Below are 12,129 nucleotides of genomic sequence, written 5' to 3' on the forward strand. Positions count from 1 at the left end.
TTAACTCATAGTTATCATTTCATATTTGTCCTGGACGTTGTTCTCCTCCTGTTTTTCAGGCTCTGGATGGTGCAACTCAATGCAGAGAAAGTAAACGCATGCCCCTACTGCCCCGCCTACCATAGGCCCTGCCACAGGGATCCACCACCAGCAACCTCCAGCTCTGCAGAGAGAATACATACACATCAATGACGATGACAAAATGCATGCCAATAACCAATGTATTTATTATTATTAGATTATTTCATGCAAGATTTAAAAAAACAGGAATAATAATCATTTGAGCACTGTGTGTACTTTTTATTGTGTAGTGTGTAGTACTGTCCCATACTCTGGCTGTTTTAAATAATTTTCATGGCATACTGTACTTTGACATTTTCATGACATAGAATGTTATGGCTATAAGTTTGTTTTTAACCAATTAAAATTACAGATATTTTTTTAATGTAGTTTCATGATTAAACTAAATTTACAATTGTTTTAAAATGGCAGAAAAACATTTGCAGACCCGTAGTTTACATTTTGAGAAATGAGCTTTTCCGCTTCCTTGCAGAGAGTAAGTTGAAAAGATTGATAACTCTCCCATTTATGGACAAACATAAAGCTAAAAACAGCAGCCACTTAACGTATTTTAGCACAGAGAATGTTAATAGAAGAAAATAATTAGTCCAGATCTGTCTAAAGGTAATTAAATCCACCAGCACATCTAAAGGTCATTAATTAACATGCTATATCTGCTTTATATTTACCCTATTGACATGAGAGTACATGCAGGACACTTTTGAAAGAAATAAAGTACACTGCCTCTCCAATTTGAATGCTTATGTTAGTATCATCCTACCAGAGGTGAGTTATATTCAGTTATCCCAGATTACAGTAAAGTCTTAAGGAGCTCTGTGTGTTAGACCAACTGCACGTGCCCTCATTTCTCCCTCTGGCCGACCTCAGACAGATCCAGAGGAAGATTAGAGTCCTGTTGGTCAATGTGTCTGTTAGGAGCCTTTGCTGCAAGACAAAAGGCTAGGGTTAACAGACCTGATGCACAGGCCTGAAAGTAAACAAGTGCCTGAGCAGGTCATCTCTCTCTTCTGTAGGCACTCAGGAAGTAGACGAGAAGGGAGGTGGATAGATTATAGACTACTAATCTATGGTCACAGCTAAAATTATCAGGCCAGGAGACAGTGGGTCACATTGACGCCATGTGGACAATGCATGGAGCCAAGTGGAGCCAAGTGGAGCCAAGTGCCACCATCCAATGGATTTGACTGTATTTGTAGCTGCTGTATTTATATCATAAATGTAAAAGATTATGCCAGGTTTAGCACACACTTGCATAATATGGACATGATAGCACCAAGGGCTTACATGTGCATTAAAGCAATCGTATATGTCTATAAAGCTATATGAGCAATCTGGTGATGGTTGCAACTGTGACATGGAGACAGAGTAAAACAGTATCTGTCTCATAGCAAGCCTTCAGACTGCCTAAATTCTTTTTTACATTTTGTCATTAGGTCAAATAAATCAAATCCAGAAATCCTTTCACACTCTACTTTTGTTAAATGGCATATTTATCCAAGTAAAATGTATGACTAAGTCTGATGGCCACATAATATTCACTCTTAATGCATGTCAGCAATGGCGTGCACAGACACTTCTAAGCGCAAGGCTTAAAAAGAAAAAGCAGAGCCAGTCACAAACAGGGCTCTGAGGGCAACGACAAAAACAGCATTAATGTATATATGTCAACACGTGGTAAAGAAGCTTTGATTTACTGGTTTAAAAAGTCAACTATGGCAGTGACTGCTATCGAAATAAGATTTCTGAGATCCGTCATCAAGCCACAAAGGTTGCTATTTGTAAGGTTGTACATCTGTAAAAGCCTCAACGTGTGAGAGGCTACAGAGAACCTTTTGATGTTCAGCTCAGCAACTAGGAAGATCTGGAAGCTCTGAGCCTTCAGTATCTCATTGGCAGAGTTCATCGGTTAGTGAGAAAGCTCCTCTGTGGAAAGGTGCCAGGTGGTTGAGATCAACTCCTGAAATGCGACCAGCTTTGGATATTTTAGGGTGCAACAGTTAACATGCAGAAACATGGCTTATTAGTGTTCCAGAGATTTTGTAATAAAAAAAAAGCCTCAAAACTGGAACAAACGTCAGACCGACTGAACGCAATCATGAGGCAGGACATGCAGGGCTGCCTCCAAGGAAGTCAGGTGGCATACAGTAATATAAAGAGAGACAAAGTCTACTAGGGAGGAGCTTGGGGTGGATGGATGGATAGGTAAAAAGTTGTATTCCCAACTCAAATACGGCAGCATGGTCTGTGGCCTATACACCTCAGACCTAGCCCTCTAGCGTCAGGGCGGTCAGTTTCGTCTCATTACATGCAAAGTGTCTTTTGAAAATCCACTTCCCACTTTGCAGGAAACATACCATTTCTGCTCTTTACATCACACAGTTTAATATACTTTAGATTTAGGTTTACTTAGTTTTTAGATGTACTTAGGCAACAAAACTACTTGGTTAGGTTTAGCCAACTAAAGTACTTGATTTGTTACGTAAAGTAAGTATGTTTGTTATCACTTGCTCTGAACAGCTAATAATGACAGATGGGTTCACGTTGAAGTTAGTTGAAAACCTGGTGCATCTTATCCAGATGCTAAAGGGTGCCTTGTGCATCGGTATCAGATCATGAGGGCAGCAGGCACCAAGCAGCGGTAATGGGTGAGTTGGGAGTACTGGTTGAACAAACATGTGACTTTCACAGAGGATACCGCTGTCCGTGTTCTGTGAAACCAAGTCAATGTTGCCATATTTGACCTCACTTTTGTTTTGAATCTTGCATACTCAAGCAATGTCATGCGAGTATGATCTTTTCCTCAACCTAACCAAGTAGTTTTGTTAACTAAACAGGTTCTATAGGGGGTTATGCAGTCACACTGAACACAATTTATGGTGGCCATAACTTTTATTATTATTATACCTACTTTTGTAGAGGAATACGTTGAATCAAGATACTGGAAATAGCTTGCTCTGTGACGTGTCCGTGTTACATAACATTGTGGAAACAACATTTCAGGCCTGGACAGACAATCGAGAGGTCACACCACTTTGCTTATCAGCCATATGTGTTTGTAGATTTTGGAAATGTTCCAGGACGTATCCTTGTAGGATCATAGTATACAAAGTCTGCTGTTGTGAGCCATTTAGTTTATGTAAATGGAGCATGACAGCTTTGTTTGCATTCTTGACAAAGTCCAAAGTGAACTGGAGACAGGGTTGCACCTCTCCAGTTTGCAACATGCAGACAGGATCTGAAATGTACTTTGTGACATTAAAATCACGTGATGTTATTGCTTTTTGTTTTATTAAATTGCGATCCCATTTCAAAATTGAAGTGATCGGGTATCATATCTAGTTGTCTCTAAAATTAAATATGACACTTAAAACTGTGTATAAATTATATAACTATAAAAAAGAGGAATCGTAATAAATATATCTGATTTGATTAAATTAAATCAGTATGTACTGTATGTACAATAAGGAGAGAATACAAGGAAGAATGAGAGACGGAGGAGCTCGGGAACTGAAGAATATAGAATTGTGTCATTTGAGTAATGAAGCATTTAATATTTCATATATGTGTGCATGCATTCACTCCCTATTCACTTAAATCCCAGAGCCCTTTTTCAAAATGCAAGAAATACATGAAATATGTATTCAGATTGTCAAGAGAGCAGAGATGGAGCTACAAATGCTGCTCGTTGTGTGGGATAGAAAAGAGACTTACTCAGTCTCTTACATAACGCATCTACTATGTTTCAGGGAGTGGTGACAGTGTGAGCCGCCGTAAATAATGGATCCCTAGTCCTTTATGGTTTTTTTTCAGTCAAATTACCTGAATACGTCCATTCCCCACCCAGCTACAGCCGTGAAGAACCGTGGGCCGAGGTCTCGTGCCGGGTTGATTGGGTAGCCGCAGTTTAGACCCATGGACACTCCGATGGCCATGATGATCAGGCCAATGCAAAGAGGCTCCATGCCTTTTGGAGCACCGATATTCTTCTTGTCTGTGATGGCCAGGATGCACAGGATCAGTGTAGCAGTCGCAATTACCTTGAAAACAAAAGCATCAGACAATTAGTGCACATAAGTAATTTTCACAAAATTCAAAATTACAACATTTCTTAATGAAGTGCGCAATTTTAGAATATAGAAATAAAAGAACATAACAAATGACTCTTTTTGTTGTTGTTGTTGTTGTTGTTGAATTACCTCAGTGACCTCTGCCCTATGTTATTTTGTATAAGCTTATTAAGGGGCTTCCCCTTTCCCCTGGTTTCAGTATGTATTAGGCAGCTTTACTACACAGCCCCATATGGCTATATATTTCACATTATTGACATATTATTTAAAACAATTTGTTTTGTTTAATTTCACAGATTCTAATTTGACCATTTAAAGGCACATGGTCTGTGATCAAAATGCCCATTATCAAATTTCACCATGTTTCTGATGGTGTAGCTGCTTTGTTTACATCAGTAATGCATGTAAAAAATATTTAAATCATGGCCTTATTGAAATATATTCAGTTAAGAAACATAATGCTTTTCATCTAAAACACAAGAGAGAAATACTGTACTGAAGTACACAAACTAACATTTGTGTCTCGCCTCGTACACATCCAGAACAGATGGTAGCTATTCTCAGAATCGGAGCAGAATTGTTCATACATCAGCAAACAACTCGCTTGTCCATTTATGCTTACAACCATCCATGACTGCACTGAATGCATTGCTCACATGCATCTCTGTATGCTCTAGTGGGTTCCATTGACACTGAATCCTGTTGGAAAATGTCATTGACAACAATAATTCTAAATAAAAAAGAAGAAAAACCAAAGCTTTTACTTTCATGTTATCAGGCAGCTTGTATAAACTGGTTAAAATGTTGTTATCCATGAGTATATCAGTGTATTTTCCAGGGGAAATTATTTATAGATTGCAAGTTAGTCTTAAGCCCCACCTGATCAACAAACCCATTCATGACTGAGAGATGTTTTGCTGGATAAGATGCAAATATGTTGGCAGTGGCATTTGCACCAGTAACAGCAAATTCTCCATTGTTATATTCCATCAAAGCATCTGTGGAAGAGAAAACACAACAAAGATAAGTGACTGTTTACATAGTTACAAGCTCCTCCAATATTTGTGTTTTATTACTCATAAGACATAAAAACAGTATTTAGGTAAAATAGTGAAATTGCTTTGCTTGAGCATAATGCCTCCACTCTAATATCACATTCAGGGAGTTCTCACACGAAGCAGGATTAAAGCTGGATAACCTCCCTCCAGTCAATGCTTCACACTTGATAGGGTTCTTGGTTTCCTCTGTAAGGTTATCTGGATAACTTAGTAATCCTTTCTGAGACAGTTCTCTTGTAATGATGACATTTACACATTTACACCCACCATAATACAACCCATAGACAGCACAGGATCCAGCAAAAGCCCCCAGGAATTGTGCCAACACATACACAGGGAACTTCTTCAGAGGAAGCTTCCCCAGGATCACCATGGCCAGAGAGACTGCAGGGTTCACGTGGGCTCCTGGAACGATGCAAGAAAAGAAGATGAGCAAAATCTAGTAACCTCTATATATATATATATATGGTCCTAAAAACCTGTCTTACCAAAAGGTCATAACTAAAATCCCTTTATAGTGTATTATTACATAAGACAAAGAAAAGAAAATCATCATATTTAAGAAGTGGGAACCAGCAAATATTTTATATTTTTGCTTGAGAAATGACTTAAAGGCGTACTCTCAGGATAAAGGATTGGACTATTGTAACACTGTCGGATTGACTATGAGAAACTTTTAAAATTGACGTAGCAGAACCAGCGATATTGTCTTTTTTATTCCACACATTTAATCATTCTTGTCATAACGTCGACCCTACATTTCCCCCAATGCAACTCTACTGCCAACAGTTTGGTGAGATATTTGGGTATGTTATTTAAGGAGCAGTTAATTTATCTTTGAGCAGGTAAACTCACTTATTTCTAACTCCACACTCTCAATTCTTTTCATTTTCAAACTTGTAATCATCAGATCCAACGATGCTGACTCAAGTGACATTACTTGAGGCAATTTACCAGATTTCACGCAGCTTAAATGAACACATGCAGTAGTACTCCCCGAGACTTTTGATCTTTTGTGTGAAATCAAGTTCTCCTTTAAATAACAACTAATTATTAAAATAACAGCTTATGGTTTTTCTATCAGATTACTTATTGGTTAAATTGCTAATCATTTCAGCTCTAAATCAAATATCAAACATCTATGACTAAGCTGAGAAGGCCGACTTAGCAAAGCATCTTAAAAGTCTCTTGCGTCTTCTCTTACCAGATAAAGTCAATTGAGTTCAGTGGATTAAAATAAAAGCTGTCTGATCATTTAGTGCCTGTGTTCAAGAGCTCATTCATTTAAAACGTTCAGGATACTTTCAAACAAAGAGCCCTGGGTTTGTGTGCCATCAAAGTGGGCCTATTTTCCTATATTCTATATTGTCTTCAAGAGGCGTGTTTGAACACATTCCAGTCAAATGTTACTGGGCTGTGATGACAGTGTGAGGTCGTTTATTTAACACTCTGGGATCTTGGCTTTGACCCCACTGTGGTAACACCACTGGGGGTATCAGCCATGCGCCCATTGTTAATCTCCCCATCCTGTTCACAAACACTGACCAAGACAACCAGCCAGACCGGCCTGTCTGAATTGCATCTGACATAATCTGCCTGAATCTGCTTAAGGCACACGTAGACTGCAGGTCATTAGAGTGACCATGATGTGTCACACTTACGGTACACTGTCATCTAAAATCTGAGACTACAAAGTGAAAACAACTGTGTTTTCGTCTCCTATGGGGCCGTCCTGCCAGGGAAGCCTAGTAAGCCAGGCTTGTCACACCTGACCCCCCTCTCTCCAGAGACCCATGCCCCAGTAAAGCTCATTAGTCCAATACCTATGATCATCTTCAGAGATGTCGTTGGACAGAAGCTTCCCACTGAGCTGTGGACCCCGGGGCTGAATGGCCCAGTCATGCAGCAAAAGCTCTCCATATATTAACCTCCCTGTCCTCAGGCTTTTCTGCTTTTCCTCTGAAGCTTTACAACTCTTCTCATTAAACATGTAGCACGAGTGACACTATATAGTCGGGACGACCAACAACAACAGCCATCATAAACTAAATGGAGATGAAAATACTGTTTCTCTCTGCTTTTTCCCATTTTCAATTAAACTTAAATTTCTCACTGAATAATTGAACAATTCTAGATTTAGTTTCCCTAAATCACTCCTGACACTTGATAATTTGTGCCATCGCGAGACTGTCAGGGATACAATGCATTTTTAAGGTTTTAAAGGAATAGTTCAATATTTTTGGGAAACACGCTCATTTGCGTTCTTAACAAAACCCGCCAGCACTTCTGAAGCTCCCTTAATAACATGTTATATCTCTTTTGTTTAATTTTTTTTTTTAAATGTTAAAATGATTATATTGTCGGCCTGCTCAGAGCCAAGAATTAGTCTGACACAAAACCCTTGTAAAACCATGAATTGTTGTTTTTACACTAAACAAACAATGAATGAGCTTTACAGGTGTGGTAGTTGTTTCCCATTGTTCCAGTGTTTATGCTAAACTAAGCTAAGCTAACTGTCTACTGGTTGTTACTTCATATTTAATTGATAGATTTGAGAGAATAAGTGTATTTTGCACTTTCCAACAGTAATGGAAATGACCACATAACAGTCTAAGTCTGCACAATGCAACATAATGATCCCCTTTACTGTTGATTGATTGGCACTCACCATTTTGGCTCAGCAAGCCAATGAGAAGCACTGTGACATTTCACAACTATCAGTCCCTATCATTGCCGGCAATGCACAGAGGGCTCCTCTTGCTGTAATCCTGGAGGTATGTACCCAAAAAAAGTTCTATTTGGACATTAGGACACAATATCTCCAGAGCGTAAGCACACTGACACCGCTCTTACACTGAAAATCCTCCCATTAGAGATGATAGCAAAATACTTCATGTGTATCAGTAAGTCTTGACTTCCAGACCAGAAAAGAGAAGACGGTTTAATTTACTCCATTATATAACACTGCAAATCCATAACAAAAGTGTATGTATGGTCTTTATAAACCATTACTTTATCTAGATCAGTGGGCAGTTATATCAATCATAAGTCAAACATCTGCGACCAAAGACACACCACAGACAAACGCTGAAGTGATGACCTTTGTTGACAGCCTGTGTTCGTAGCTTTCAGGTCAATATTTCAAATAATTATGTTTTTTCCTTGTTTTTTTTCACTGAGAATCCCAGAGAAAAACCTGAGAAAAATACTTAACTAAAATGCTTGCAGGTATATCTGAAAAAAATAATCACTCATCTGTCGTAATTATTTATTTTTTTATTTGCCAAACATCCCTTCAATGCAGCTTCTTAAGATATCTCCTGATATCACTGTAAACTGTATGTATTTGAAAGCAATATATACATTTCACCTTGGGCTTTTGGAAACTTGTATTTTTACACCATTTATTGATGGATGAATCGATTAATCTTCAGAATAGTTGATAATGGAAATAAACATTTAGCTGCAAGAGTTGAGAATGATTTAGTATTGTCCTGAATGTGATCTGTGCATGTGTCCATATGTGTGGGCTCCTTTTACCTGACACTCCCCCTGCCATGTAAACAGCCATCATGACTCCCAGAGTGAAACCAATGTGGATGGTCAAGGGCTCCCCGAGAGCCCCTTTACTCAGCACCGTCTGGGCCACTGAACCACATCCAAAGAGCTGGGACACAGACAAGAACAAAAACACAAAGGGTGGAGGTAGAAAGACTCATTGTTTTTAATGATTCCAATTATAACCATCATTAACACTAGCACTCTTGTCCACCAACAGCCTCAGACTGCCACAAACAATTTGGCCTGTTTGGAGTCTGCAAAAAAATAATGAACCCCATTTATCAGGTCAAAGGCAGAAGAAATTGATTGAAGTGTTGGAAGGAGAGCAGTTTTCCAAAATTAAAAAGGAAGCTGCATCGCTTATCTGATGTGCATCAGGCATTAATGTGGACCCAGAGAGGTGACAGGTGGAGGCGAAGACAGTCCAGACTACCATAATAACTGAAAAGCTGGCAGCTGTTTCAAGGAAACAAACATTCTTCTCTGTACTGCAAATAATTTGCGGTACCTAATTTAATCCCATATTTATTTTTTCCATAACCTAATAACTGGGACACAATGACTTATTACAGTTTTAATGAATCATCTTTGATGTTACTTTGCTCTTCTGGAGGAGATGTGCAGAAGAAAAACAGTCCCACATCAGTCACATCTTGTTATGATTGTCAGGAGCAAATTACAGCTGCAGCACTTCAAAGAGAAAGTCTGTTATTCCCATAATATACTATCTGTTAATAGAGACATATGAGAGACAGCAGCCAGAGTCCCTGGAGACTCAGTTTGACACCTTATTAGCATACTGGTTCAAAGCTTTAAAGCGGCTGTTTAAGCTGGATGACAGGTGCAGAGGGAGGTACTCACTATCAGGACAAATATCCCCAGAAATTCCGCCAGGAACTCCTTAAAGATGTCCCGCCTCAGGCCAAATCGCTCCTTCATCTTCCTCTTGCTCTCATTTTCCATTTTTTTCTCTTTTTTTTGCCGCGGCTCCTTGATGTCTTCCTCCGATCAGAACAAACAGCTAACAACTATGAGCGCGTCTGTGTGTGATTGTCGGCGCTGGTTGCCGCCTCCCACTCGGTGCGCTCGGGCCGTGCAGGCTGACAGGCACGCTAAGCTTTCCGCATCTATTTCCCTTTCTAACCACAAGGGGTCTACTTTTTATTAGAGGAATAAAGGCTCTACGTTATTGCCCTGGCAATAAGCAGTTGCTGAAAGTATTACGCCTATGTTTAATTTACACTGATATACATTTGAAAATGTGTTTTTTAAAATATGTTTCATCAGATACACAAATTACATTAAATTGGTCTGCATCTTTAAATTATTTTATCCTTAAGGAATAACGTGCTTTGACAAGAAAAGCTAATGTAAGATAAGATATTCATCCCAAAATATATTTTAGTAGATCACTAAACTCACAGCCACGAGACACTGATGTCCAAAATGACATGTGAACAAACTCACCATTATACTACTTTCGCCATTTGATTAATGTTCAGCAGTTAAATACTTCCTTTATTATTGACAAACTGGTCAGTGAATATATTACTTATGATTGATTTTTTTTAAATTGTCTATTCAGAGGTTTAACTCGCACTCATTTAGGATGATGTAGAAGTTTGAAAATATAAACTTGGCTCAGTGAAAAAAAAAGAAAAGTGAAAAACTTTCGGGTCGATGAAAGTATATTTTTTAGAACGAGTCTGAATATTTCCAACATAATTTCATGACGATTACATGTTATACATCTCTGATGATTGAGGCCTTACCGTTTCAAAAATAATTGTCTCAATTCAGATTATAAATAAACTTGTAGCTTTGCCTCATTTTTTTTTTAAGTTAATAAAATAATACCAATTCGCCTTGATGAATCGACCGTCATGTGTCTGTTTAAATGTGCCAGATAAATGGTTGAATAATGGGGGTAAAATGAGTATATAACACAACTCTGAAACAAACACACACACACACACACACACACACACACACACACACACACACACACACACACACACACACACACACACACACACTTATATTTATATTTAATTGCATCTGCGTATTTTGGCTCTGTTGTTTATTCAAACTCTTTATAGATTTTTTGCTGATAAAAACAAAGAAGACCACAACAACAAAAATACTCCACATACACATATCCAATTAATCATCTTTTTCTTTTCCATTCATTTTTTAACTACCAACTTCCCAGATCTCGTTGCATTTTTGGGCATGTTTTCCTTTTGTCATATCAGAAAGTTTTCTCACTCACCTGTCTTCATGCAGCTATGGTTCCACTTATGAGTCACATTTCCATTTATCTTGCTTTGCTCATTCCTTGTTGTTACAATAACCATCCCATATAGCTTATTAAACCACTCTTTATAAATACAGTTACAACTTTGAATAAGTGATATCTGACGCGTCCGAGGCCCGGTCCATCCAACAGAGGGAGCTCCATGAATACATTTGAACCGCCGCCTCTAAAGTTTGTCACACCGGTATGTCTTATCTTCCGTTCACTGTGCTTTGTGAAAAGGTGAGGCGACAGGCTGAGGATGGGATGTTTTGAATGCATTAATCAATGTCACTGTTTCAGACACGTCGTCTTTGATGTGAAACAGACACGTTGAGAGTGTCGCCCATGCTGTGAGAAAAGGGTGATGTGCTGATGGAGAAACAGCATCCTCCGGGAATTTGCAAATGATGGGCCTGCATCTGTCTCCACACTCCTTTGTCCTGTCAAGAGGCTCCGATTATGAAATCCAGAACGTAAAGGCCCTTCCGCTGATTGAGTGTATCAACAAATGAGCTTGTTTGAAACTACATTGTTATTCCACTGACCACAGATATATTTCTCTAAACCACAAATCAACTTCTGATTTGCCCTCTAACTGTTACATTCGTGTGAGGAAATCGAGACGTGCTTTAATTCCTTTAGTTTTCTGAGACATGATCGCCACAACTAATTGGTGCATGGATGTTTATTGGGAGGTTTAAAGGAGGCGCTGTAAAGAATTATCACCTGTAGGACAAATCTCTGCCTACAACACCTCAGCAAGTAGCAACAATCCTTCTAGTCAGCATTTACATAACATCTTAGACCATGGGGAGGTTGTGTTAGGCAAATAAAGACCACAGGGTGATAGCAAGCCGAGAAAAGTAGTTTGACACCTCAGTGCCACTTAGGAAATGGTTAATGATGATGTCAGAATGTGACTGAACATGTTTTCGTAAAGAGCTAATATGCCGTTAACTTTCAGTCTCAACTCTTATGCCAACATGCGCGAGAAAGCCTTATAGTGCTCAGAAAAATGGAAATGTGAACATCTAACTGCATGACAACTGATGAAGATTGTGCA

At 38.8% G+C, this 12,129-nt stretch overlaps 1 protein-coding gene across 1 annotated transcript; it reads right to left on the bottom strand.

Moving 5' to 3' along the window:
• Positions 1-9,730, bottom strand: aqp9b (aquaporin 9b; the record flags this gene model as incomplete). The annotated part of the gene is made up of 6 exons (XM_079217281.1): positions 1-163; positions 3,901-4,118; positions 5,028-5,146; positions 5,474-5,611; positions 8,747-8,873; positions 9,629-9,730. 6 exons carry the CDS (start codon positions 9,728-9,730, stop codon positions 1-3), a joined length of 867 nt encoding a protein of 288 aa, XP_079073407.1.
• Between the last annotated feature and the right edge of the window lie 2,399 nt (positions 9,731-12,129).

The sequence above is a fragment of the Taurulus bubalis genome (assembly GCF_910589615.1).
Source record: "Taurulus bubalis genome assembly, chromosome: 4".
NCBI lineage: Eukaryota > Metazoa > Chordata > Actinopteri > Perciformes > Cottidae > Taurulus > Taurulus bubalis.